General features: G+C 40.1%; 1 protein-coding gene and 2 long non-coding RNA genes across 6 annotated transcripts in view; 1 reads left to right on the forward strand and 2 right to left on the reverse strand.

Moving 5' to 3' along the window:
* Positions 1-3,883, reverse strand: part of LOC135300351 (uncharacterized) — a 139,600-nt gene extending 135,717 nt beyond the window's left edge. Inside the window, exon 1 of one of the 2 annotated variants that reach the window (XR_010362241.1) lies at positions 3,684-3,883. This is a non-coding gene — a long non-coding RNA (uncharacterized LOC135300351). Of the gene's footprint in view, positions 1-3,678 lie in introns of both variants that reach the window. The other variant, XR_010362242.1, reaches the window with a different exon arrangement.
* PLEKHG7 (pleckstrin homology and RhoGEF domain containing G7) overlaps positions 1-25,238 on the forward strand; it is a 202,455-nt gene that overhangs the window by 167,303 nt on the left and 9,914 nt on the right. The window contains exons 2-13 of the mRNA XM_064419708.1: positions 2,289-2,495; positions 4,151-4,893; positions 6,055-6,077; positions 11,326-11,453; positions 12,601-12,641; positions 14,448-14,543; positions 15,589-15,738; positions 17,706-17,801; positions 20,320-20,415; positions 21,687-21,800; positions 23,489-23,663; positions 25,029-25,144. Of these exons, the coding sequence (XP_064275778.1) occupies positions 4,189-4,893; positions 6,055-6,077; positions 11,326-11,453; positions 12,601-12,641; positions 14,448-14,543; positions 15,589-15,738; positions 17,706-17,801; positions 20,320-20,415; positions 21,687-21,800; positions 23,489-23,663; positions 25,029-25,144 (1,740 nt within the window). The 5' untranslated portion in view covers positions 2,289-2,495; positions 4,151-4,188. The remainder of the gene's footprint in view (positions 1-2,288; positions 2,496-4,150; positions 4,894-6,054; positions 6,078-11,325; positions 11,454-12,600; positions 12,642-14,447; positions 14,544-15,588; positions 15,739-17,705; positions 17,802-20,319; positions 20,416-21,686; positions 21,801-23,488; positions 23,664-25,028; positions 25,145-25,238) is intronic.
* LOC135300352 (uncharacterized) lies at positions 4,604-20,221 on the reverse strand. Of its 3 annotated transcripts, none has more exons than XR_010362244.1 (4): positions 20,025-20,221; positions 18,349-18,447; positions 5,444-5,520; positions 4,604-5,188 (listed from the first exon to the last, which is right to left on the reverse strand). It is a non-coding gene; the product is annotated as an uncharacterized LOC135300352 (long non-coding RNA). The 3 variants fall into 3 exon arrangements; XR_010362245.1 differs by lacking the exons at positions 4,604-5,188; positions 5,444-5,520 and adding exons at positions 10,950-11,392; positions 11,686-11,815; XR_010362243.1 differs by lacking the exons at positions 4,604-5,188; positions 5,444-5,520 and adding exons at positions 10,950-11,395; positions 11,686-11,815.

Consider the following 25,238-nt stretch of genomic DNA (forward strand, 5'->3'; position numbering starts at 1 on the left):
TTGTGGCTCTTGAGATGATGGGGACATGACTTTTATTTTACCAGAGTCTCTTAGTCATCATTTGAATGCATTCTTATATCCACCTGATAACCACAAATTTGTCACTGGCTACAGACACGTTGGTGAGAAATAGTGAGCACATACATAGGTTTATATCTGTGTGAGGCCATTACATCTGATAGATTCTGCTTGAGGGACTTCAGCCATCTGTGTAATCAGCCTGTGAGATAATGCACAGGAAAAAGCAGCAGCACAATGACACAGCCAGGCTGAACTGTGGCATTTCCTGGAGTTTAGCAGTTAATGTCAGCCTTTGTATTTGATTTCCCTTGGATTTATTGTTTGTTTGTGATTTTCTGTTGAGGATAACCTTTCAAAAGCCTAATCCCTTCTGCTTTGAAGCTCTGCTGCTTAGACAATAATTACACAGACACCATGAAATGTTGTTGGTGTTTGACTCTACATTAGTCCACTTCTATCATTTTATTCTACTCCCCTGTAACAAAGCTGCCTTTAAAGTAATATATAAGTGAATTGTGAACAGCATCTATCATTACTCCCTGGACTAGCACTTTTTTAAATTATATGCTATCTAGTTTGCAATTGGTTTTGGGTTCAGGGAGCTTGGTTGATACTATGCAAGGACAGACTATTTCTTTCCAAATAGAAGCTTTTTTTTCTCCTTAATTACATGCTTCCAAATGCTCATACTTTTATCAACTAAAACCAATTTTCAAAACAATATGGTGCCCTGCAGTCCAGGAAGGGCTATTTTTATATCAGTTCCAATCTTCAATTTTTAGCTTTTGTTTTTGTTGAAAATGAGATACCTTTTCTACTGTAAATTTGTGGGCTTTACTCCATCCAGTATCATTAACTGAGCAAATGTTCCTAAATACTTTCAAAGGCAATTGTCTTTCTATGAAAAACTTCATAGTGTTTTAGAAAGATTTTCTATTAATAGTAATTATTAGGGAGTATTTTTGGCTCCAATTCATTTTTCTTCCATAGATCATATTTTCATTTGATTACTCTCCCCATCCAAGAGCTAGATTTTTCCCTCTTTGGGGGAGGTTATGGCTTTGCTTGCTGACTGTCTGACACCTTTCCTCTGAGCGTGTACATCTTCTTGGAGATCCTCACCAGCTCAGTGTGCCCAGGTCTGTCCTGAGGGGTAGCAAAGGACAGCTTTGAACACTGTAAAATCTGCAGACATCTGCATATTTCAGCAGGCAACAAGGTCTGTTGCATTTTATCTGCTCCTGAAACTAATATCACCTTGACAACAGCATAAGGAACCAAAAGAAAACAAAAACCAATGAACAATAATAAAAAGAGATACACAAACACACACACAAATCCCCCCTGCCCACCACCACCAAAAAAAAGAGAAAAATTCTTACATTCCTAAAAGTGCTTCTTAAACAAAATACATTTGTACTATCAACTATCACACGGGGTGAGCACATCTCTTTTTCCTAGAAACCAAACTGGATAAATACTAATAAAAATGATGTAACATCGCCACGGTTTTGTAAATAAAGTCTGACTGTTTCTCAGAATAATCCTCCCTCAATCGCCTGTCACATCCAGTGTTATGCAAAATCAAAGGCACTTACACCAGCTTAAGGGTATCTTGAATTGGGTTGTGGATGAGTTTTGACAAAAAAAAACCTTTACGGAAGATGAAAACATTGTACTGCAAAGGTTGTCTGCATTTTCAAGCAAACATTTTCAAGCTCACTGAGCCCTCTGAAAATGTGCCTTAATTGCATAGAGTTGAACACTTGTAGACCTTTGTGCTCCCTCACAAGTTATCTACCAAATAAACCATATTTTCCCAGGTTTCACTTTCAATTCATATAACCAAAAAATGCCTTAATCAATTCCGGTATTTTCCAATCAGTTTTACAATACAAGAAAACAATGAATTATCAATGTTTCCATGAATTCTCAAATATTCTGGTACTAAAATCTGTGTTCAAAATTACTTAACCTGTTACCACACTCATTGAAATTAAAAACTAATCATAAATAATACAAACAAGGGATAGACAACTATTATACTTCCATGAAAGATAAACAATGCATAGTTAGATCCAGCTGACTGAATCAAGACGAGGGAGAGAAAAAAAAAGACTGTTGGAGGAGTGGAAGCATTTTATCTGCTCTTGCAAATTTTTATATGCTTGCATGAGATCTGTCTTCCCAAATTTTCTCAATGTGAACAGTCCAGAAATATAAAAGGCAGGAAATTTAATCCAATGGGTAATGTTACCTTTGTTTAGGGGCATTGATCCTGAAGGCACTTCCGTCTGACCTGATAAACAAATCCCCTGGAAACAAATCTACAAGAAAAAGCTGGATCCTATACCAGCGTTCAGCAAGGAGGTTTTAAGAGAGAAAATGTTACTGTTAAGACTAGCTGTCAATTAATCAAGGACTTGTTGAAAATTTGATTTAAAAGGATGAGACATATTCTATTGGCTGTCTTGGTAAGTTTGATCATATAATTTTTCTGCATGTGTGTTGTATTTCTGCACTTTTTTTAATAGCATATTGTCTTTACAAATACTTTGCTGCTGAGAAATTCTGTTCATGAAAGCAACACAGAAATATCCAAAAAGAAATATGTAAATTTTTGATTATTGGAAAAAAAAAGGTTGCTAAACTGAAAAGCAAAAAATGGTCCTATTTTTAATACAAGACTTCCACAAAAAGATGTCTTTAAACTTTTCTACTTGTGGAACAGATCACTATTCACATTAATATCTGGAAACTGCATGCCAAGTTGCAAAATTCTGCCTGGAGAAGAGAGGATTACCAAGAAAAAATAATAAAAATAATTTTTACAAAAACTGTGAGAATGACTGGCCAAACGACAATCAGTGAGATGTGATTAAACATCACAAAATAAAAGTCTTGAAATATTAAAAAGCAATAACAGCAAATCTCAGAGCAATGGTATGCAATATCTTCATTCAAAAGGGGAAAATAGTACTAATTTCTCTTTATCATTCTGCAGTATATTAAATGAAATGTTTAATAAGGATAATTAGTTCTTATCCATTAGAGAGAAATTAATAGATGCTAATACATTTGTGGCTATTCTCTACAGTTGTGAAATAAGCCATTTCTATCATGGAGATATATTTTTCTCTCTGTAAGAATCTGAATGATCACCTTCTGAAGGTTTTGGATAAAGCAATACTATGAACTGACAAACTCAATAAATTAACTTCTTTCTAATCACTTTGTAAATCAATCTGATGGAACTATATAATTCGATTTTTAAAATGATATTCAGTGTGTGATAGTCAATAATTCACGAAAGAAGTCATATAGGTTTAAATAAACTAATTCTAATAAATGACAGTTCCCCAAATAAACCAGCAATCATGAACATATTTAAGATTGCACTTAGCAAAGAAGCTAAGTTAAAGAGGCTGAATTAATAATCTTCATTATTACTTGAAATGTCAGTCCAGTTTTAGAGAGACTAAGCATCAAAATATGTTAAAGCTTCATGAATCAAAGAGCATAAGACTATTTACTGATGAATCAACAGATAAGTTACTAATGCACATCATTTTCTTCATTATTTGATTACAACTTATACATAATGTTTACTACAAAGTACTTTTAGGCTGAAAAGAAAGCAAGAGTGATGAAACACACCTTACCTAAGTGTTAAATTTGTATTTGCTTAAGGATTCAGCAAGAAATTAGTATTTGTACAAAGAATTTTGCAGCAAGTCTGAGAGCAAGTGACTTTGTTTTTATCCCACCTACAGCAGTGCTAGGATCTCATTTAGCAGTGGGGGAGTGGCAGCTAGAAATCAGGTGGCTGCAGTGCAGCTGAGCAGAGTTTCTAAACTCAGTTACTCTTTACCATCTAATTAGTTCTACTGACTGATGCTGACACTGCTGGCACATTCAAAGTTAGCAGCTGTTTAAACAACTTGCCAAAATTGGGTCCTGAACATCTCAAAACCTGCATTTGAGCAAGATTCAATGCAAGGGTAATCGTTTCTGTGCTAGCACACATATTTGCCTTGTTTTGTTTGGATATTTTTTCCATTTGCATATTTTCCCACTTAAAAATTCATATGGCAAGTTTGTAAGGACTGTTTCTGATCATGTTTCCTAGGTACACATAGATATAAATCTTCATGCTGCAAATTAAGAATGCAACAACCAAGCTGTGATTGTTCTCCAGACCTGGTCAAAGAAACATGCACCAGCGTGGAACCTCTGGACAGGGAAGCTGAACTCCATAAGGAAAATGCTGCTTTGTCTGAAAGCAGCAGCCGAGAAGATGTCTTCAGTTCCTCTGAAATGCAGACAGTACCAGTTTGTATGGACACCACCTTGCCTCCCAGAGACTACATTCTCCAGAAAGGTTGCACAGAGTCTTCATTTCGGAGGCTTCCTGCAGAGGAGTGCATTGGGATCCACCATGCGCCTTTCCAGTTCGATCGCCATGCCCGGGCCAGAATTTCCACTTCTCCAACTTTAAGGCGTCTAAGGATGGCCTCTGCCTCACAAGCACTGTCATTTCAGGACTGTTCTGACACAGCTCACCCAGGGAATCAAAAGGATTACACTGGCTCTCTCCACCACATTTGTAAGAGTCCACCTCGTTGCATTACAACGTCTTCATTGTCGCTGCCTTCTTGTGTCCATGCAAAATTATTGTCGTCCAAAGCCAAGTCTGAGAGAACTACAGCAGTTCCAGAATCTGACCTACCCAGATCAAAGCTTCCAAGCAAAGAAGATCCTCTCAGCAATGACAGTCCCAATGAGCCACCCAGAAGCTCCTGGAGAGCCAACTCTGCTACACTTCCTACGAGACTCCCCCGCCCAATCTCTACACTTTGGGCAGGTGTCCAGGTAAGAGGAATAGGAGGATGCAACCTCTTTTTCAGTTTTTCATATTCAGTGTTGGTCCATCAGGGGCCAGTGCAAAAATAACACCCCAGTTCTTAACCTGAACTGCAAGTTGGGCCATGATCCTTTAACACAGCAGACTGGCTTCTACACTTAACAGGAAGGGAGATTTTTCTTTCCAGATCAGCAAGAGACAGCAGTTCCAGCCTTGCCTCTTGGTGACCAAGTTAGCTTAGTCCCCTCCTGTACAGGCCACTCTTTCCCATCTCTGTCCATCCACCCTGGTAGGCCAGTACAACTGTTGGTGGGGATATGGAAGAATAATACTAAGTAATTGATCCTGTTGAAGATGGGTGTTAGAAGATTATTTTCTTTCAACCCACTGTTTAACCATTCAGCAGGATTATTCCTAAGACAGGGAAGTTCTCTATTCTGTTTTACTGAATGGCATTACTAACCCAAATAAAACCAAGAATTAAGTTGGTTGAGTCAAATTTAAGGTCTGCTGCTACCAAAGGAAGAGGTAAAATTCCCTGTATTTATTTCGACTTACCTAGCTCCACCACTCACTGGCACCCTTCCTTTTATATGTCCAGCTCCATAAACAAAGAAGCAATTGTGCAATCTCTTCTGAAAAAGAAGAACCCTTGGTCCAGTGAGTGTCAGAATCAGTAAAGATAAATAAGCAAGGGAGGAGCCAACCCTGCTTCTTTCAAGGGCAGGAAACTACAATTCAGCTCTCCACAAGGACAAAAGGAGAGGCTTTTTGTACAAGCCAGGTGTGCTGCTAGATCTGCTCTCAAAGACCTTCCACTGTGTGCAGAGGCATTAAAGTCACACACATGCTCAGCTCTGTCCTTATGCAAACCACCTACACACACATTTTGCTGAGGGTAGATGCAGAGTTCTTCACTAGCCAGTTAGCTTTACACTACAAACCAAAAGCTATTTTCCTCCACCCCCCACCCCCTTCAAAGATAGAAAACATTCTGGATATCAAAGGAGTTCTCCTTGCTCCACAACAGTGAAATTAATTAGCCTATGCCCAAAACTATTACACTATTATTAGTATATTTCCCTTTACGAATAAGCTTTTTTCAAAAAAAATTCGGATTGCTTGCTTGCTTTCAGACCAACTAACTAAGAATATTCACTTTCTTTCAGGAGAGTGGATTGCCCATGCAAAGGTATGCACACATTTATTTTATTTCATTCTAGGTTTGACTCTCCTACATTTTTAATGAGTTTGCTTCACCCTAAGACAAAACTGAACATTGAGTCATATATACATAACTCAACCTCAGTTTGCAGATTTGCTATGTGAAATGCTTGTCAGCAGCTCACTAAACTTTCTAATGAGATTTTCTGTCAAAGGTGGCCCTCTCCCTAGCACGTTCAGCTACATTTCACGCAATATTTCATCCGGATCATCGGGGAGCTTTGTGCTAGGAGCTCACTGCCAAAAGGTTTGCTTGTATGGCTTAGCAGGGCCAAACTTCAGCTTGAAGAATGTGAAATATCTCATAATCTTGAGGGACATTCTTCAAAAGTTTGTGGAGGGGAAAAGGGAGCAAAAGAGCTAGCAGAACAGCTCAATATTTTTCTTATACATAAGCAAAGAAGTTCTAGGACTGCTGCTGGAGAGGGGGATTATTAATCCTACAAACTACGAAGAGTACATAGAATATGCAAATTTTATAATTTAGGGCAGACAGGATAGAGTGTTGCATACCATATACCTGTGCAGTGAATTGTGTCAAGGTTTCAAAACAATTATCAGAAAGTAAAAATGCTGTTAGAAATAATTTTGATTAAGATATGTTTCTTTAAGATGTTCAAATGTTTACAGAAGGAAAGGAAAGGTTTATTTTCTCCCCACACAACAATGAAGCAGGAGACAGTACCTCCATTAATAATGACCCCTCTCTCATTGATGGAGTAGTGCTCTGTTTACTGCAAGGTCCCCTCAAGGATGTTTGGGACTGGGTGGTTTGGAGCAGTCTAGGAGTCCTTACACAATGTACTCCCTAGAGGAGTTTCAAGAGATGTGTGCATGCAGTTGAAATTACATGCTTACTGAAGAAGAGGCCTCCTGGATATTCTGAACTGTTGCAATTTCCAACCCACCCTCTAGCATTTGAATTTACAATGGAGATGGAGAGAGAAGAGGAGGGAAAGATCTTTTCATCTGGATGTGAAAAAAAGTGATCTGTACCTTTTTTGGGAAGAGTCTAGTCTGATCCAACACAAAACTGGAATACATAAACATATCTCACTGTCAGCGTGAAGATTTGCATGATGTGCAACAAATTTCAGGGGAGAAATTGAAGATATTGAAGGCAGATGGTTTAACAGCAGAACACAGAACATTTAGTGTACACAGCTTCTCTTGGTGCTGCTTGCCTATAGTGGCTTCAGGAGGGGAGTAACTATGTGCCAGCTAGGGTATTGTTTGGACTTCTATCCAGACACCTTTTAAATCAAGAAACCACAACCCAAAAATTTTTTCCATAAGCACCAGCTGGAAAAATTGTCAAAAGGTGGTTGGGATGATGTATTAAGAATTCTATCTAGATAAATATTAGAATGTGCAAAAATATATTTTAAAATGCACCAGTTGCTGCTTTAAGCATTTTTTGTCAAATCTAATCTGGCCTAAGGTTTGGGTTAAGGCTGTATTCAACTCCTCCTTCATTAAGATCATTAGTCTAACTTCTTAACAGCTAATCCCTTCTTATCACAGCCAGCAAAAACTGTTCACATGTCAGATTATTCTCTCCATCTAGAAGCACATTAGGACATTTGGCAACTCTTCTCCAAGAGTGACTTACATATTACCCTGGGTAAAATCATACCTCTGTCCTTCAGTTTTAATGAACATTTCCATGCTGCCAAGTTGTACTTCCAAAAAACATCTTTAATGCACTCATACTCATTTTGAGCAGCCTTCTCCCACACAGTCCTCAGTCAAGAATGCCAGGACATCCCTGTCAGCATGGCAACTGCCTGAACTGATGCTGTTCAGGCAGTTGCCATGAATCATCCAAAAGAAATAAACAAAAAGGGAAAGAGGGGCAGCACAGATAGAGGTATATATGGTGGAGAGAAGGTGAGATGCCAAATCAACACTGCCATGGAAGAAAACATTGACAAAACAAAACCTCAGGTTTACTCTGATCTCCTTTTCTCCTTGCACTATTCAGCAGTATCAGAGACTGGGTGGAAAATTGCATTGCACAATTTCCTACAGCAAATCAGCTAATGAAGAGCCTTCACAGAAACTGCTAAGACAGCTTCTATTCAATGCCTTGAAGGAGCTGGGCTCACCTATCTTGAAGTACTCCCATTCCTCTTTTAATGACTCACACAGCTGTGAAGTGTCACAACATCACAGAATCACAGAGTGGGTGAGGCTGGGAAGGACCAGAGTGGCTTCTCTGTTACAACCTCTCTGCTCAAGCAGGGTCGTGCTGGAGCACATTGCACAGGAGGAGGAATATCAATTACACTGAACCTAACTCCTTATGCAATCACAGAAATCATTTTACTTTTGAAAATAGATCATTTTCCACGCGAACTTTTTGAATCAGGGAGTCCAAACTCCCTCCCTGAGCAGCTTGGGAAGCAGTGTCCCTGCCTGGCAGTGATCTCAGTCCTGTGAGAACCCTACAATATTTACCTCAGTAACATCCTCTGTTGCTTTTATTCACATCTAGTGGACAGTCCTTTAAGTAATATATCTGCTGTTGAAGTAAGGTGATCTATACAGATGTCTGTTCCCTGGGATAGCTAGTTAGGCTAAGATTAGGGACATATGAAGACACTTTCTGTGCCTTAGAAATAAATATATACACAAGATATTTATTTTGCCAGACCATGACCTGCTTCAATGTCTTTAATAATTTTCCACAATTTTCCATGTCAATCTATGACATCATCATGTTTCAAAAAACAAGTGGATTTTAAGAATGAATTATTACAGATTATATGTACACAGATGCCTGAGTTTGTCCCTAAAGTACAAGCATTTCATTCCACCACTGCAGTCCTCTCCCCCCAGTAAGTGAAACAAACAAAAAATAAAGAAATAGGCAAAGCTACAGAGTCTGAAGGCATGAGCAGATGCTAAGATATTGCAGACTTAAAACCCAGTAAATTTTACTACAGAGAACTTCAGCAATTCAATTTGTCCAGGAAAAAAAAAAAAAACCAAAAACAAACAAACAGACAAAAAAAACCAGAAGCATTTGATGTATCTAACATGTCTACAGGCAGCAGGCCAGGAAACCACAGATATCTGTGCTTCCATCTCTGAAGCATGAGTTTATAATTTAGACATGTAAGCCATTAAGCCCAGGCTCATCAGATTGCAAAGGTATATTGTAGACAGACAGCCAACGGGTCCTGCCGTGCCCCCACATTTCACGGCCTTGAGCACCTATGTGAAGAGCTGGTTTAGCCATATGTGTGCCTGAAGTTCAAGGCCTTTTTGATCTGGGTAAATAATGTCATTTAACTCAGTTATAGTGACTCTGTGCTTCCATTTTTAGTCTTCATGAGTCACTAGCCTGCAGCTTCAAATATATTGTGAAAATAGCAATAGGCTAGATGCTTTAAAAATCAATAATATATTGGCAAAATTTTACTGTGAAGACAACCTGAAATAAATGTCCTGAATTTCCTAGTGTAGTAATGACCATCCTTGTACTACATTGCAGCACCTGACTTGTGTAATAGCCCAGCTGCCCAAAGATTGCACCATGGAATCACTAGAGGGTTCAGTGGCAGCTTAATACACTCATTACCAACACTGAAAATTTGCATTGTGTAGCACACAGTGCACGTCTCAGGAAGGCACTCCTGAGAGGAGCATTCTCTCCCTTGCAGTGGTATGGGCTTGCAAACAGCCAAGGAAGAGACCCCCCCAACCACTAAAGCTCTCAAACCACATACTTAGGGTTCAATTTCACGAGAAACCACAGATTTTCATTGTAAACCCTAAAGCCAAATAAGTAAATCCTATATTCTCCATTCAGTAGGACTAGCAGAAAACTTTCAAAGAACTCCGCATTGCACACTGTAACCTCCTCAAGATGTGGTTTTTAAGCCCCAATATGTCCATGGCTCCAGTGTTAAAGTCCCAGGCCTGGCCCTCCTGATACCCTATAGACCTCTCTCTTGTTAGAAGCAGCTTTCATCTAGACCATTCAATTGTTTAGCTAAGGCAATTGTGCCTTTTTTATGACCTGACAGTGACACTGCTTGCAATCTCTATGTCTTACCATACATATCAAATCCCAGCTCTCCACCTCAGAGGTCATGTGTCAGTTGATAAGCTGTCAAGTCACTATTCATGCACTTAAAGGAAAAAATATACCTGCCAGGTTTCACACCAAGTGTGGCAAATGGCTAGGTATTCACAGTAAGTTAACTGCCTAGACAAAAGATCTCAGTAAGAATCATGCTTAACTGACCAAAAATACTATGCACAATAAGTGGTGACTGAAAAATAGAATTTTTATAAATGTGCATGTACTTTGTGCCTCCTCCCTCAGCTACTGAATTACTGACCCTTTGAGCCCTAATGCAGTATTCATGTACTGAAGGCAGCACAACAGCAGCTGCACACAGCAGTCCCTCTGCAGCATATACTAACATAATTCATGATGTATCAGTGTGATTTATTACCAAAGTACAACAAGGTTGTTGACATGGACCAACAGTTTCTGTATGTGAATGCAAGCAGCCTGTGGCACAAAGATGCTGGATACAGAATGCCTCTGTCACTCTTCTTTGTGGATTTAGATCATGGACAGTGTTCTCCATTAGGAACAACAATAGCTGGAAAGATACTTTTTTCAGTCAGTAGGGCCACTGAGTCATATTACATTCAACATATTTTAAAGAGCAGAAAAAAATGCCAAAAATACTTAGAAAGAAAATAGTACAAACTAGACAAAAGGTTAAAAATTTTTAAACCCAACACTAACTGTTTTACTAGCATGCTGTCTTTTCTTGAAATCACCTGGGTTACAGGAAGGCTAAAAGTAACAAGACACATGTCAGCTAAAAACAGTATTTAATTGCTCCATTAAACTCCACTGCCAAAATACAGATTCTAAAATCCCCACTAACTGTTTGCCTAACCTCAGAAGAAACCAGGAATTTTCAATATTTAAATGCCCTAATTACTTATTATCTGAGGCAAGCCATGACCATAAGAACCTTGATCTCAGCAAACACGTGGAGTTTGAAAGACAGCTAGGTGTTTGCTGTCAGTCACTGAAATTCTCTGCTCATTGTTCCTTTAACACATTATGTCATGGCTCCTGTGATTTGGTTTTTTAGCTGATTCCCTCCTGGATCAGCAAGGAGCCCTTCAGAAGGCCCCTGGAGGACAGAGATGACGCGTGTTGTTGTTGTTGGGTCTCACAGATCAGCCGAGCGCAGGCGCAGCTCCCTGGTGGTGACTCTGCCGGGACTCGAGGTGTTCCCTGGAGACCTGCTGGTGTCAGACAGTGCCATGGACTACCTGCCCTGCTCATCCTCCCTGCTCAGTGCAGGTCAGACACGGGGTGGGGTTTGCTCCTCTGAGCCCAGCAAAAGCGGGACTGGAACATGTGGGATGGGAGGGAGGATGTATGCAATTTTTTTCCCCTGCATTTTACTGTTGAATGCAAAATGCAAGTAGATGAGAAGGTAGGACACAGATCACATTGCTCCTCCACAGGCTAGAAACAGCCAGAGCCCAGGCCAGGCTCTCCATCTGGAAGCAGCTGAGGTACAATTTCTTACCTCCACAGCTTCAAGCAGAGAGAAAAGCAGCCCATGCTGCCCTTTGCAGTGGTGTTCTGATCACAAGGGCAGCAAACCCAACTCATGGCTAGGAGTTGTTCACAAGACATTCCAAAGCTGAAATGCAGACCTGCAAAAGCCATTTCCACAAATGACTATTGTAGAATATAGTATGGTCTGATTGAAGGAGATCCTGGTAGCCAGAGATCAAAAGTTTCTCAAAAGACAAGTAAGCCAAGGTCACAACCCGGATTTTCACGACAGCAAATAGGCCAGCCATTCCCAGAATGGCTAAGACCTTCAAAATACAGAAACACCAAGTTTTGACTGTGATTCCCTGTCACACACTCCTGAAGATGGGTGCCACAAAAAGAAAACCTTTTCAGATTTTTTGCTGAATACAGTAGTTCCTCACAAGTCATCAGTGCATTCCTAAATCTAGATCCCCAGCTTTCCCTGTGCCTCACCAAGGACCACAAATTACACTCTGCCTCACTGTGCCAGCCCCATGACAGATCTGTCAAGGGCTAGTAGGATTGTTTATCACTGGAGATTAAAATACCTGCATAATTCTGATTTATCATGATGAGAAGGCATAGACTAATTCTTGCTTTAAAACAACATCTTCAGAAATTGGCTTGAGCTATGATGGTTTTCCCAGGTAAAGAATTGGCAATCACATTGTGATCACCTGCAACAAGTAGGATTGTTCAGCACCATCCCACCACAGGTAGTCATAATTGTCACTGGGGGGAACCCAACAAGCTTCATGGGTTTTAAGTCTGGTGCACAAACTGCCTAAACTCAAGTATTAAATATGAGCCAAGTAGAGCATAGTCTATCAAGCTGCATGTACAACTAATAGTTTTCTTTTTTATCTGTTTCCTTACTGATAACACTTGTTTTACCCATTAGAGTCCAAAAAGTCAAGGTGGCCATTTGCCAAAAGAGGAGTTGTGAGTATTTTTACCATTTTATTTCTCCTTGCACTGACCTTGTCTTTTCCCACAACTAACCTGGGTAAAAATATCTTCTTTACTTTCTTGCCCTTGGAGAAGGGCAGCCAGCAGGTGAGCTGAACTCAGAGGTGCCTTAGCCCTCCCTGGGACTGCCTGCACATTAACCTGCAGTGAGGACTGGGTGGCTCCAGTGCAGGCACTGCATGGGATGCACATGAGAACACAGGGCCACTGCTCCCCATCCCTGCGGGTGCTGGGAGGAGAGGTGTCCCTGGCACCAGGAGGGCAGTGGCAGTGACAGCAGGGCTCTCACTCAGGGGTGGCAGCAGGCCAGTGCCTCTAGCTAGGGTAAGGTAGCACATGGTGACAAATCAGTTGCACTGTTGCTTTGACCATGTGTATCCTGTATTTCCTGTGTTCCCTACGGCTTTGGAGCATGCAATGAACTGCCACTCACATGCAAGGAATCTAAGTTTTACCTATAAAAGCAGCATTCCATGACACTTTCTTAGGTCTTTCCTCTCCTCATGGGTGTCCTCTCACTCACCAGTGAAAGCACATCTCAGTGAATTTTTCCTTGTCTAACACAATTCCTTGTCTTTTCCATTTATGAAAGCTTTCACTTACTAAGGTATCTGAATTTCCTTTCTGTGTACTGTTCAGCATTCAAAAAATTATTTACAAGTGTCTTTTTCTCCCTAAGCATGTAATTAAGAACAGTCCCTTCCTAATGCAACTATTTTTGCATTTTATGAAAGAATGCAGAACCAATTGGTTCTGTACATGCAGAACTAATGCAGGTACTCAGGTTTATATGTATAAGAACTCTTTTCATTTGATAGTAGTTTCATAGCATTTGAAGGAACATGACCTAAACCTGAGGATTTTTAAATTCAGAAAAATAATTTAAATCTGCAATAAAAAGTACTTGATATTTAGATAAAAGTGATTTCTAATACTATTAAATGCCATGAAATTTAATTAATGAAGATTTATTTGCTGGTACACTGGTTCAGTGTGCATATATATTAATGGCATTATTTTTTCTTCCCCATTTCAATGTATCCTTCAAAGTTAGGAGCTGAACTTAAACACTAAGTTTCAAATATTATAATCAAACACATATTTCAAAATTTGCTGAGTTCAGTGCCTGAAGTTCAAACAATAAACACCCATGAAGTGGGAATATACAGTTCCAGAGAACAGATAAAACTGAGGCAAACACCTTATAAGTCTGTGCCTACAGCACTAAATTAAAGTTGATAAACAATGCTTAAATTTTTTACAAGGCCTGAATAAACAAAGCTGAAACAAAAGCAATTATTTTTATTTCATGGTCCCTCACACAAACTCCTGCTGTTCTTTTAACTTTCTGAAAGTTCATTTTACAGACACGACTCTGCAGATGACCAAGGGACCTATTTCAATACATAGCTCAAAAAATAAAAATCAATAAACACATAAATTTGTATACCTATGACAGGATTGCAACCATGAATCTGTTGTCCCCTATCTCTGACAGGGCCAAGGGAAGCAAAACATTTCATTTGTTCTGTCTTCCAAGGGTAGCCCATTGCCTCTTACCAATGTCTTACACATCTAAACCTGAGGCATTTACACACCCCATCCACAGCTAAAAAGAAACCTGCCATCACTGCCTTGTCTCTGTATAGGAGAGCTTGGAAATATAGAGAAATCACTCTATATTTATTTATCCTTTATCCTTAAGGATTAGGGCAAGAGGGGTCAATTTCTTAACAGTCTTTAAAACACTGTATGAATCAGGTTCTTGTCATTTAACAGGGTAAAGACAAACAGAAGCAAGCATCTGATCTGGAAAGTTGTCTTTCTGCTGTTAAGATCACAGACCACTGCACAGATGAATTTTTCTGCTTCAAGGTACCAAAATTCTCAGTATACTGTATCAAGGATACTTAAGGATAGAAGGAGGAATTCTGTGTTCTTTATAAGCTAACATTTTTCAGTTCATTAATCTGGATATGAGACCTTTCTGACAAATTAATGTATAAATATATGGCATATTTTTGTCAAAATGGCATATGGAGGGGCAAGTGGGAAACTGAGGGCCAGAGTACCTTAACAAGGGCCCTCAAAATCATCTGGATTTTGCCAAGGATCCAGAACGCCCTAGACCAAGGAGGTACCACCTGCAGAAAAAGGTGTCAAGGCAACCCTCTCAGCAGCACCTACAGGTGCTAGAAAAGCAGAGCAAAGAATCCACAGCATCAGAGAGATGCCAAATGGGACACAGCCACCCCCATTGCTGTGTTCAGAGGCAGCCACATGCAGGTCAGTGCCAGCACCAAGGTTTGGCTCCAGAAAGGCACCAAAAGCCTGTCTGCCAGACAAACAAGGCTTCTGGCCCTTGCCACCTAACACCATCCCCTCTCTGAAGCAAACCTTGTGCTTCTCACAGCAGGCTGTTATCTGCAGCTCCCCACACACAGCTGCTGAGGGCTTCTGCCAGTGCCTAATTTATATATGGACACCTGACTTTGGAGCAGGGCCATGATATAGTGGCCACTTTAGGACTAAACCAGACAATTTCCAAGTGACTAAAAAGACCTAGTCCTTTGGTATTTTCATTTGATCACCCAGAAAATAAGAAGATATCATCCACCCAGGAGCAGAACAACAGATCAAATTTCTTAGCATCTGCAAGCTGCCCACTCATTTTTGATACAACACACCTAAACATAGACTATCACATTGTGTTTCTTCCAAATTCAGTGTGTTTATATTGTAAGTATTTTAGAGGAGAATGGTGGAGTTTAAAATATTTTAAAGGTAAATTTAAGCTTTCAGAAGAAAAATAGCTAATACTGGTAGATGAAATTTACAAAGTAAATAGGATACAGATTCTTTTCATAACATCTGAAGCAGCTGATGCAACATTTTTTTTTCTTTCTTCTTCAATCAATAGAGTAAATCTTGGCATGAATTTATAAATGAGCAACAGACTGAGCAGAAATATGTCAACAGCCAGCTAGAAGTGAAAAAAGAAGAAGCAGTGTGGGAACTTTTCACAAGTGAATGCACTTACTTTCTGGATCATTTGCTGGTTCTCAAGATGGTAATGTCAGATTTCACTTCACAAAAATAATGAAACATTATTTGTTCTGCTGTGATGGACACAGAGCCTCCTGAAACCTCTCATTAGAAGTCTGTAGGGGAAGGACTTAAGCACCTGGTTTTCCTCCCACCTTGCCTGCTCATCCTGTTTCCATACCTCCTTTTTCTGTGTTTATGATGATATCTCTTCTAAACATTGCTTTTGAGTGATGTGATCTAGTGCTTTGCAATTAACATCTGACTGCAGAGCCTTCTACGACATTCAACTGATATTCCATTAGTCCTCTTCCAAATACTGCACTGAGTTATTTCTGTACTGGACCATTCCAATTGCTAATGTTGCTAGTGTGCAACATTATATTTGTCATTTAACTTCATATAGAGCTGTGGTTAGATTATCCTAAATGCAGCATCAAAACCTCAGAATTCTGCAGTTTTAATGTTACATGAAAACAAGTATACTGAAAACAACTCCTCTCCCAAAAACTCTGTATTACCTCCAATACATTTTAAGAGCTTGAAATATGGACAGAATCATTACAGACTGTTACAAGAATAGCTGCACTATTTATATTCACCACACATCAAAAGTTAATGTATCCATACAAAAGGATGGAAGCTTCCACAAACATTTTCTTATCGTGCTTCTCTTACTCAGCACAGACACTTTCTGATTTCTTATTAATCAAGTCAAAGAAAAGAGATTTGTAAAACATTTTCCATGTTGCTGAAAAGTTATCCTGGACAATACAAGAACTACTGCAAAGCAGAGGAAATGAATGGAGGAGTGGGCTGAATTCCCTCTTGGTGGGGCAGAACAGGAAGGGACAGAAAACAGGATAGCAGGACCAGCTTTGGTTCAAGGCAGGAGAAGAGCATCCTTCTTTCTAGACACTTTGCTTAGAAATCTGAAAAGTTTAAAAAGTGGTGATTACTGGGAAGAATGATGATAACAGCAGACATGCAGGCTCCTTGTGAGCCTGATGTAGGAACCCACAGACAAGCCTCAGCCAGCCCCTGCATGGCCCATGAATGATGAACTATTCAGTCCATGCCAGCTTCCCAAACTCTCCTGCTAAAGAAAGAATGCATTGCATTTGGGTAACCAGTTTTAAAGGTACCTGGTTACTCCCAAGTATAGAAATATTCCACTGATTTTAATGAATCTCCACAGGAAGCTTTTAGATCACCATAAATACCCTTTAAGCTCTCAGGACAACCAGGTCATGGTAACTAAAGAATTACACAAGGCTCAGCAAGCACTCCCACTAGTTATTCAGTCTTGGCACCTGGGTGACAGGGTGACAGGTTTTTTTCACAATGCTTTATACACATAAACAAAAAAAAAATCTACTCAGTAACCTATAAATGTTAAGACTTTTTCAGATTTAGGTCAGATTCAGTACAGCTCAATCAGCTTAAAAAATATAAAACCTTAAACAGCCGATAAATATGCACACAGTTTTCACTGAATACAGGTTAATAAAACAATCCAAAGAGATTAAAGACCTCCACAGGACTGCTACTTACCTTAATCCAAGAATATATTTTTTTCTCGTAGTAACTCTTAACAATTTAGATAGCAGCAGTTGCATGGGGTAGGAAGGTAAGCATTTAGAAAGGTCATGGAAATCTGTAACTGTGACTCCGATGTCACTGAGTCCTTCACCAGGGATCTGCAGGGAGCTCATTTGCCCCTCTTCTGCCCAAGGGCACAGCAGGGACACAGCTGCCTCCATGGAAACCACAGAGAAACCCCAGAGACATCACTCATACCCTCTTCTGCACAAAACCCAATATTTCACCTTCAGGCAGATCAGGAAGCTTTTCTCACAATGCCATCTTCTGCCCTCCCTAAATCAAATAATCCTTTCATAATTTGAGTAAAAATATTATTTTTGGGGAGGAATAAAAATTTACTGAATTGGCACAAACAGTAATTAACATGGATTTGTTTTGGTTTTAAAGATATTTATGAACACTCTAAAATACCTCCAGAGTAATGAATTTCTCTTGGATGTGGATTTGTGGAGACTTTTTGCAAACTTAGAGGAGTTAAACAAGGTGAGTAGAAAAACAGAAGTATTACTCAGATCAGAAATCAATAGGTCCTGTAAAAGAATACAAAAAACCAAAAGCTTCTACTTAGTTTCAATGCTCACATTTGGAACTTTGTTCAAATAATCCACCTTTTCCTCTTTTCCATGTGGTATATCAGTGAGAGTCAAATACCACCAGCACAAATCATCCTCTTGTATCTCTAGCCAAAGATACCAAGCATTTTAAACATGGGGGAGAGCTCATTTGGCAGTGGTTCCTGAAGTAAACACAAGTTTGAAACTAATTCTCATAAGCAGTGACCTTTTGAAGGGGATGAAGATAAACTACAACCCAATCCTTACACCAGACCAGAAAGCATGGCAAAACAACTACATAACAAGTCCCCTTTTGCAAGCAGATGGGCACAAAGACTTTGCTGTCTATTATCCACTCCAAAAGAGCAAGTTAAAACCAAATGCTGATCCCCTCTCTGCAGCTGAGGTTTCCCTTGGCACGTGTGTAAGGATCTCTCCCACAGAGCCTGGATGCTCTGTGCTCATGTGCTACTCACTCTGCACTCTCCAGGAGGAGGGAGGCCACAAGGCTTGGCTGTGATGTGCCCCAGCTCTTTGCTGCTTTTGGCCAGTTGCTGGGAGACCATTTTCAGCTCCTGAAAGTTAAAAACCCCCAAGTCAAAAATAGCTTTTACATTACTTTGGAAACAAAACAATTTTTCTTAGCTTGAGGGCCCTTTTACAGGACACCTCACCCTTTACTGGAAAGAGAATTTTGGAAAGAACTCTGAAGCTGCCTTAACTGAAAAACTACTCACAATCACATCACATGCCCTAAATCAGCTGCTGGGCTCCATTTATTTCCCTTACTGTAATTCCCTTGCCTTAATACTGAATTTCTCCCTTTTTAGCCAAAACAAGAAAACTGGGAAAGGTCTTCAAAGCAGGGACAATTAGCCAGAACTCAACCACGTGAGCATGGTAGTGCTGCTCAGTCACAGACCTCCCACCTGGGCTGCTGAATGACCAACCAGCAGGTTTGGAGATAAAAGGGAAAAGATTCTTAGCTGACAGGTTTCACCTTTGGTTCATTGTGGAATAAGACTGTACACGCAGGCAACAGCTAAAGTTCAGCAGATGCGTGGTTGTTGATTGCCTTGTTCTTGTTCAGAGAAGGGAGTGGGATATATGCTGTGTTTCACTTAGCTTTGAGCTTGGCTGGAGCTTGATCATGTCTTGAGAGAATTATCTTTTAAAAAAGGCTTGCTTTAATTTCTAATTTTGTTGTCCTTATTGATGAGGATAATAAACGATCATCTGTTATGCATACTTTAAATACTGATTAAATGTGGGAAAAAGAAGCTGCTCTCAATGCCTTTGGTGTCTTTTTTCATACATTTTACAGTATGCATAGCCTCTTGCCAACAGACTGAATCCATGAAAAAATGTATGCTTTAAAATTGTAAAAGCCAAAATTAAAGAATGAGCATCATCCTATAAGCATCCTTGTCCCCGTAAATACACCAAACAAAGCAGTCTGCAGTAGATTGATGTGCCCTTCTGGCCTAATTTTTGGCCAACAACTTAGCCTAGTCATGAATTTGTGTGAAAATTGTGTGCTCAAGATGAAAGTGTGGGCTTAGGAGCAGGCTTGCAGCCCCATCTGGCTGATAAGGTGGGCATTTTGAATCCAATACAAACATGTAAAGTTAACTTACAGGGAACATATGAGTTTTTGTAGTATGTTATAGATACATCCTTCACTTTCAATTGTATGAAACAAACTCAAACCATGAAAGATAGTTCTTCTTCCATGAAGACCTCCTTAACTGTCACAGGTCTGTCAATACCATAATTGTTTTCCAGCAGATACCATTCACCCATTGTCATTTTTTACATCAATCCATGTTAAATACAGCTGCTACCCTAAGACAAGTTTAATGGACTAACTAATCTTGTTTCAAAGCTTTTGTCATCAGGCATTATCACAACATAAGTGGGTATTTGTATAGATTTGTCTCAGTTTGTGACTAATAAAAGCATACTGGGCATAATTCTGAAGACAATTCTAGCAATGGCGGAGAGAGGTATAGGCACCCATTACACCTGGAGCCTTTAGAGAGGCCAGGGATGGGAAATAAAGCTGCTTTAATCTTAACTTCAGATCACTGATGTTATCATATAGTTCTCAAAAGTTCTACACTGTTGTCTCCTTATTATAAAAGTTTCATACCTTCTTAGTATGGTTTCGTGGGCAGCTCTTCAAAGCACTGACTCTTTCTTCTCCACAAAGGAGCCAACTGACTCCAGTTACTCCTCAAGGCCCCAACCCACTCTTTTATAGCACTCTTCTTCTCCTTGGTCACAGCTGTGGCCTGTTAAAGTCAGGCCTGTTCCTAATCTCTGGTAATTGGCCCAGCTGCAACTCCTTAGGGGTGAGATTACTTTCTGCACTATCTTTATTTTCTTATATTCTATCCCCTCACACCCTGATGCTAATTTATCTTTATTTTTTTCCCCTTACTTAGATAAGTCTCAGTTTTCTGAAAATGTTTTTTGAAACTGTGAAGAAGCACATCAGCAAGTCAGACTCTCCTATGGATTTCAGCTCTGTACTCAGAAAGGTAACATAATTAGAAGTGTTCTTCTTTTTACACAAGCATCAGACCATTTATCAGGGCATACAGGTGCTCCAGAGCAATCAGGTCAGCCAAGTCCATGCCATCTGTCACAGGCAGTCTCAGCCTCAGGTTGCTCCTATCAGAAGGATGTTTTTATTTTTATTCATTGGCCTGTTTGAAGTATTCATAGAAAGGTGCTCTGTATCTGGAATCAAGTGTGGAACGATTTTCACTTCCTGGGGAACAGCAGCCCAGACTCTAGGGAGACTTTTCCACTGGCAGAGGCAAGATTCCCACCCTATGGAAGATGCTCCCCTGAAACCAGACCCCAGCCCCATCAGTGCCTGCTTCCACTCCTTCACACGGATCCTCCTTTACTCCATGGACCAGACCCACAAGTGTTTATAATTGCTTAATTAAGAGCTCATTGACACTGTGATTACACTTTGGCCTGTGTCTGTTCAGCAAGAGAGAGATGAAGCCACAGCTTCCTGCCACTGCCAAGCCCTGCCTTGCCTGTGACCCTTTTGGTCAGTTTGTGTGGTAAACAAGGCAGCTGTCTGAACAGCAGTCTACAGGAGCTCTAATTCCTGCTCAACTTCCCAGTGCCTGTAAGTTGGAAATATTAATGAAGATAGAAAATCCATTGATTGATGGAACCTTCCCTAGCAGTAGAGGCCATTAGAAAACTTCTGGGAAATACTAGAAGACCCTACCTCAGTGTTAAGATTTTTAACAGAGAAATTCAGGCTAGAGCATGGTTTCTTGCCTCTGTGACCTCTGACTTCAGGAATCCTTATTGATAATGTTTGTGTAGACAGACAAAATCCCAGACAATGCTGCATTTTATCATGCATGACATTCAACATCTCCAACGTAAATGAGGCTATCCTGTTTTTTTCTAGGAGCATACTCAGGTATAAGATACCATGCAAGATGAAGTCATCAAAGCTGTTTCAGAAATAGTGGGTTTGATCTTAAACTTCCCTATGAATTTCATGTCATTTATTTCTGATGAGAACAAAGTCTAACAACGTGTCACACCTCTTCAGATCTGTTAAAACTCTACTCCCATGCATTATGAAGCATTGTTGTGGTATTTTTACTACTTTACCGTTTAATTGCTGTTTAAACTGCCCTTTACTTTTTTAATTCCCTCTTTCCTAGATGCAAGGAAATCTCATATAAAATGCACATTACAAACCCAAAACACCTGTTTCTCCCTTTGTCATGACATTTTTCTTTCTTGATAAATTTCCAAACTTTTTCTGCAGTTTTTCCAGGGTGACCTCTGCCAGACACACCAGATTTACTGTCTTAATTATACCTCTGCTGTATTCTACCTTGAAAAACTGAGACAGAGAGAAGATTTTAGCATCTACCTGAAGGTAAAGTGATGATGTTATTGCTGTTTTTCTTGTTGTTGTCTTCAGCCTTCCTACCTTATGACAGGATTTTAACAGCAAACAAGGAATGGTCATTGGAAGCAAAACTGTGTAGATAGCATTTCACATGGAATTTTTGAACTTCAGAGCCTATCACTGATTGGAAGTCACCCTCCTGAGTCTATGTTCACCTGCATGTGTGAAAGTCCCTACTTCTAATTTAGAACAGATAAGGGGGGAAGAGCTGGGCTGCCTTTTTGCAGGCAGAACATACAAACTGCTAGCCTCTTTCTTTTGTTTTGCACATAATGTCTAGACTCAGTGACCTCCCCTTAACGAAGTTAAATGGGTACAGGAAAACAAACAAAAAAACAAACAAACAAAAAAAAAAAAAAAAAACCAAACAAAAAAACCCCACATAAATCAATTTCAAATGTTTTGGCATCAAAACACTACCAGTAAGGGAGAACTTACCTCCCTCTAAGGGTGAAAAGAGCAATCAGTGGACTCTATCAAGTTGCAGCACTACGGCAGGTTTTGTCATTGCTACCAGCCAGTGCAGTGGTGGGGTCTCAGGCTCTGCTCTTTCTGACATCACTACAGACCAGTGTGTCCTGTAAACACTTAAGATTAATCTTCAATGTTACAGGCTTAGAAAGAGCAACATAAAGTAGTGGGTTTTTCTCACAGGCAGCCCAAAACTGGAAGGACATTTTTTTGTGGCAGGCAAGCTCTGCAGCTTGGGCCTTGGAGTTTCACATTGCTTGCTCCCTGATGAAGATTTCATATGCTCACACTTAGAAAAAATGTTCCCCAGTGGCAAGCAGTGCCCCCAAAATATAAGGTGGCTTTCAAACATAACTCAGGTTAATTTTCTCAGGTCTTCCTGAGAAATTTAAAACAGCAGATAAATAAGAGCCCTACTGACTATGACAGCATGGCCACAGCATCTGGAATGGTAAGCAGCAATACAGAACATGAATCTGGAGGGGCAATGCAATTCCCCCTGTGGAGAGCTGTCCTTGGCTTGGCTGGGATACTGCTAATTTTGTTCCTAGTAGCTGGAATAGTGTTGTGGTTTGCATTTAAGGTGAGACACTGATGTTTACTCGTTGCTAGGCAGTTTGCATAAAGTCCAGGACTTTTCTGTCTCTGACCACCTCCAGCAAGGAGTCTGATGGGCACAAGCTGGGAGGGGACACAGCCATGACAGGTGACCCCAGCTGACCCAAGGGGTATTCCATACCATACGGTGTCACATCAGTATATGAACTAGAGGGAAAGCTGGCTGGAGGGGCCTCTGCTCTGGGACTGCCTGGGCATGGACCAGTGGGTGGTGAGCATTGTGCACCACTCGTTTCGTATATTCTGTTAATTTTTTCCCCTTCTGTTTCTATTCTATTAAACTGCCTTTATCTCAAACTACAAACTTTATTGTTTATTTCCCATTTCTCTTCCCCATCCCACAGGAGGAGTGAAGAGTGAATGAGTGAGTGGCTGTGTGGTTTAGATACTTGCTGGGTTAAACTAGGACAAGACAGTTTATACTGCCCTTGTTCTCCCGGAGTGAGACACTCATCCTTCATTAGTCCCTGTCTAGTTACAGTCAGCTAATGATGCAGAAAACTGCTTGCTACCTCCTAGCCAGGAGGAAGCTGAAGCCTAAGGCACATTTTCTTTGTCTTCAGCAGTGGTGTGAACAAAATGAGCAGTGCAAGAGGTTGCATCTGCCAGAGCTGCTGGTTGCTCCTCTGCATCGACTGACGCGGTATCCCCTCCTCCTCAACAACATCTGGAAGAGGAGCACTGACGAAACAGAGAAAAGTTTTATCCAGTCACTTAAAGAGAAGGTGGAAAAGTCTATAAGTAAGTAGCAAAGGTTAAAAGCCGAGTTACAAAATACAAAGTTACATGGCTTTTTTGTGCATGTCCTTTGAAGTATGAACTGGTCAAGTTTCTCTACAGAAAAGCAACAAGGATGTGTGTGCCTTCCTACAATCCTGACCTTCATGATGTAGGAAATTATTTGGGACACCTTGTGCTGTCAAAGCTTCTCTGAGCAATGTCACAGGACTCCCAAATTAGTGAGTCACTTGTATTTTCTTAGAATCATCTGCAGTGACAGGCAAAAAAATTAAAATCAGATCTCAAATTGGACCATATCAAGAAAGATCTCAAACAAAGAAGTATTTCAGCTGGATTTATGTCTAAGGAGGATTTTTAGGGCTGATCCTTAATAGGATAAATGTGCACTCACAAGGGAATATTATGTCCGTGACCTTTCATTAACGACAGGGTCCTACTACGTAAAGTTGTCGCAGCTACAGATTTTCTCTAGCTATTGCATAAAACAAGAGGCTGGTCCAGATATTAATTTTTTCCCTGATTTTTTAAAATATGTAATATTCATATATTTAACATATATAAGGACAGCAGATTTAGGTGTGGCCCCAAAAGACCATGGGATGTGTGGAGAGCACTACTAGCAGAATAAATAGGTCCTTCCAGAAATTAGACACCTCTGGATGAAGGAAATTAAAGACAGAAGGGTGACCCCTCTTTACTCACAGACACCTGACAAAGATCTGCCTTCATTTTTTGATCAGTGAACCAGTAGCATAAAGAACAGTTGTAGTCCAAACACTCCCCTTCTGGTGGGGAGGTATGTGTCTGAAACCATTATCTGCAATATTAGTGAATCCAAACAATCAAAATTTCAGCTGCAGATCCACTAAAGCTTTGCCCATAATGGCCTTGAATCAGCAAAGAAGCAGTCCCCATTTTTTACATTTTGGGGGACCCCCACCTCAATCCCTTCCTCTGAAATTAATTCTCATTAACTTCAACAGTTTTTATCAGGCTCTATATAATGAAAATTATTTTTCTGTCACTATACCAGACAGTTTAGAACAACAGGACTTTTTTTGAAGACATTGTTAAGATTGCAGTTTAATTGAGTTTTATATGATTTCCTATTCCCCAGACAGATTAGTAAACACAACCTTTTCATTTAGCAGTGAATTTAAGCATCTTTGAATGCATGAATTGAAATTCTGTCCCTACTGATCTAAGTAGAGTTTAGGCATTTTTTACAATGAGATCAAGATTTCATCTGGGGCCTCACATGTGAGGTACTTTAGCTTTCACTGGAGAAAATTGGTATTCAGCATCTTCTAGAAACAGGACTGCTTTTGCCAGCCCTGGCACTAACTGGTGTTTCACACATTTCAGGGGATCTGGAAGGTAAAGTCAAGTGGTTGGACAACTTTCAGAAGTTCAGGCAGCTGCAAGAGGTCATAATTTGGCCTCAGGTCTGGGATCGTGACAAAAGGTTCTTTGTCCCAGAGGTAAGCAGATTTTAAAGGGCACTTTTTTTTTCTAGCGGAGGGTTTAGTTTCCTGTCTATCTGTCTCATAGTGTGGTCTAAAGTTGGCCGGTTGT

The sequence above is a fragment of the Passer domesticus genome, chromosome 5 (assembly GCF_036417665.1).
Source record: "Passer domesticus isolate bPasDom1 chromosome 5, bPasDom1.hap1, whole genome shotgun sequence".
NCBI lineage: Eukaryota > Metazoa > Chordata > Aves > Passeriformes > Passeridae > Passer > Passer domesticus.